This window comes from Phalaenopsis equestris, unplaced genomic scaffold, assembly GCF_001263595.1.
Source record: "Phalaenopsis equestris unplaced genomic scaffold, ASM126359v1 Scaffold193935, whole genome shotgun sequence".
NCBI classification, from domain to species: Eukaryota; Viridiplantae; Streptophyta; class Magnoliopsida; order Asparagales; family Orchidaceae; genus Phalaenopsis; species Phalaenopsis equestris.
In genome coordinates, this window is record NW_018213884.1 from 1 (window position 1) to 1,098 (window position 1,098).

General features: G+C 41.0%; 1 protein-coding gene across 1 annotated transcript; it reads left to right on the forward strand.

Moving 5' to 3' along the window:
- Positions 1 to 68: 68 nt before the first annotated feature.
- LOC110034845 (3-oxoacyl-[acyl-carrier-protein] synthase I, chloroplastic-like) lies at positions 69 to 1,051 on the forward strand (the record flags this gene model as incomplete). The annotated part of the gene is made up of 2 exons (XM_020739084.1): positions 69 to 452; positions 532 to 1,051. Coding segments are annotated over 2 exons (828 nt in total), but the record flags the coding sequence as incomplete, so codon positions are not given.
- Between the last annotated feature and the right edge of the window lie 47 nt (positions 1,052 to 1,098).

Consider the following 1,098-nt stretch of genomic DNA (forward strand, 5'->3'; position numbering starts at 1 on the left):
AAAAAAAAAAAAAATTTTAAGAAAATAAAATAATTTTTTTTTGCGAAGACTGAAATCATACTACTAACTCTACTCATAAAACTTGCTATTCAGATCTCAATAACCCCAAGGTCATGTCCATGGCTTTCCCCACCGCCATGGCTCCGAAACGAGAGAAAGATCCCAAGAAGAGGATAGTAATAACAGGGATGGGCTTAGTTTCAGTCTTCGGAACCAATACAGACGAATTCTATAACAAGCTTTTAGAAGGACAGAGCGGCGTAAGCTACATAGACCGGTTCGACGCCTCGTCATTTTCCGTTCAATTTGGCGGTCAGATTCGAAATTTCTCTTCCAGCAAATATATTGATGCAAAGAATGAGCGCAGGCTCGATGACAGTTGGAGATACTGCATTGTTGCAGCTCGAAAAGCTCTTGAAGATGCAGGACTTGTTAATGAAGCCTTAGACTCGGTAAGGATTAGTGATTCTATACTCTGTTTAATTTAGCTGAATAGACATCTCAAAAAAAAAAAAAAAAACCTTTTTTTAGGTGAACAAGTCAAGAGCAGGCGTTCTAATCGGATCAGGATTGGGGGGCTTGAAGGTTTATAGTGATGGAGTTGATGCTTTTACTGGGAATAACTACAAGAAAATTACTCCATTTTTTATTCCTTATTCCATAACAAACATGGGGTCGGCATTATTAGCCTTAGATGCAGGTTTGATGGGACCAAACTACTCAATTTCTACAGCGTGTGCCACAGCAAATTGCTGCATCTATTCTGCTGCTAATCACATTAGGAGGGGTGAAGCTGATATCATGGTTACAGGGGGGACTGAAGCACCCATCCTACCTATTGGAATAGGTGGTTTCATAGCTTGCAGGGCTCTGTCTCAGAGGAACAATGAACCAGAGAAGGCTTCCAGGCCGTGGGACAAAGACCGCGATGGCTTCGTCATGGGAGAGGGATCTGGTATTTTGGTAATCTTCTAACAATATTGACTAATTAGCTTTGATCCCCATTTATGAACAGGAGTGGACTCATCTTGCTGTTAGAGAATAAGAGGCTATCTGTCTGCATATTAACTGCTGACGCAAATCTCAAAAAAACTCAGC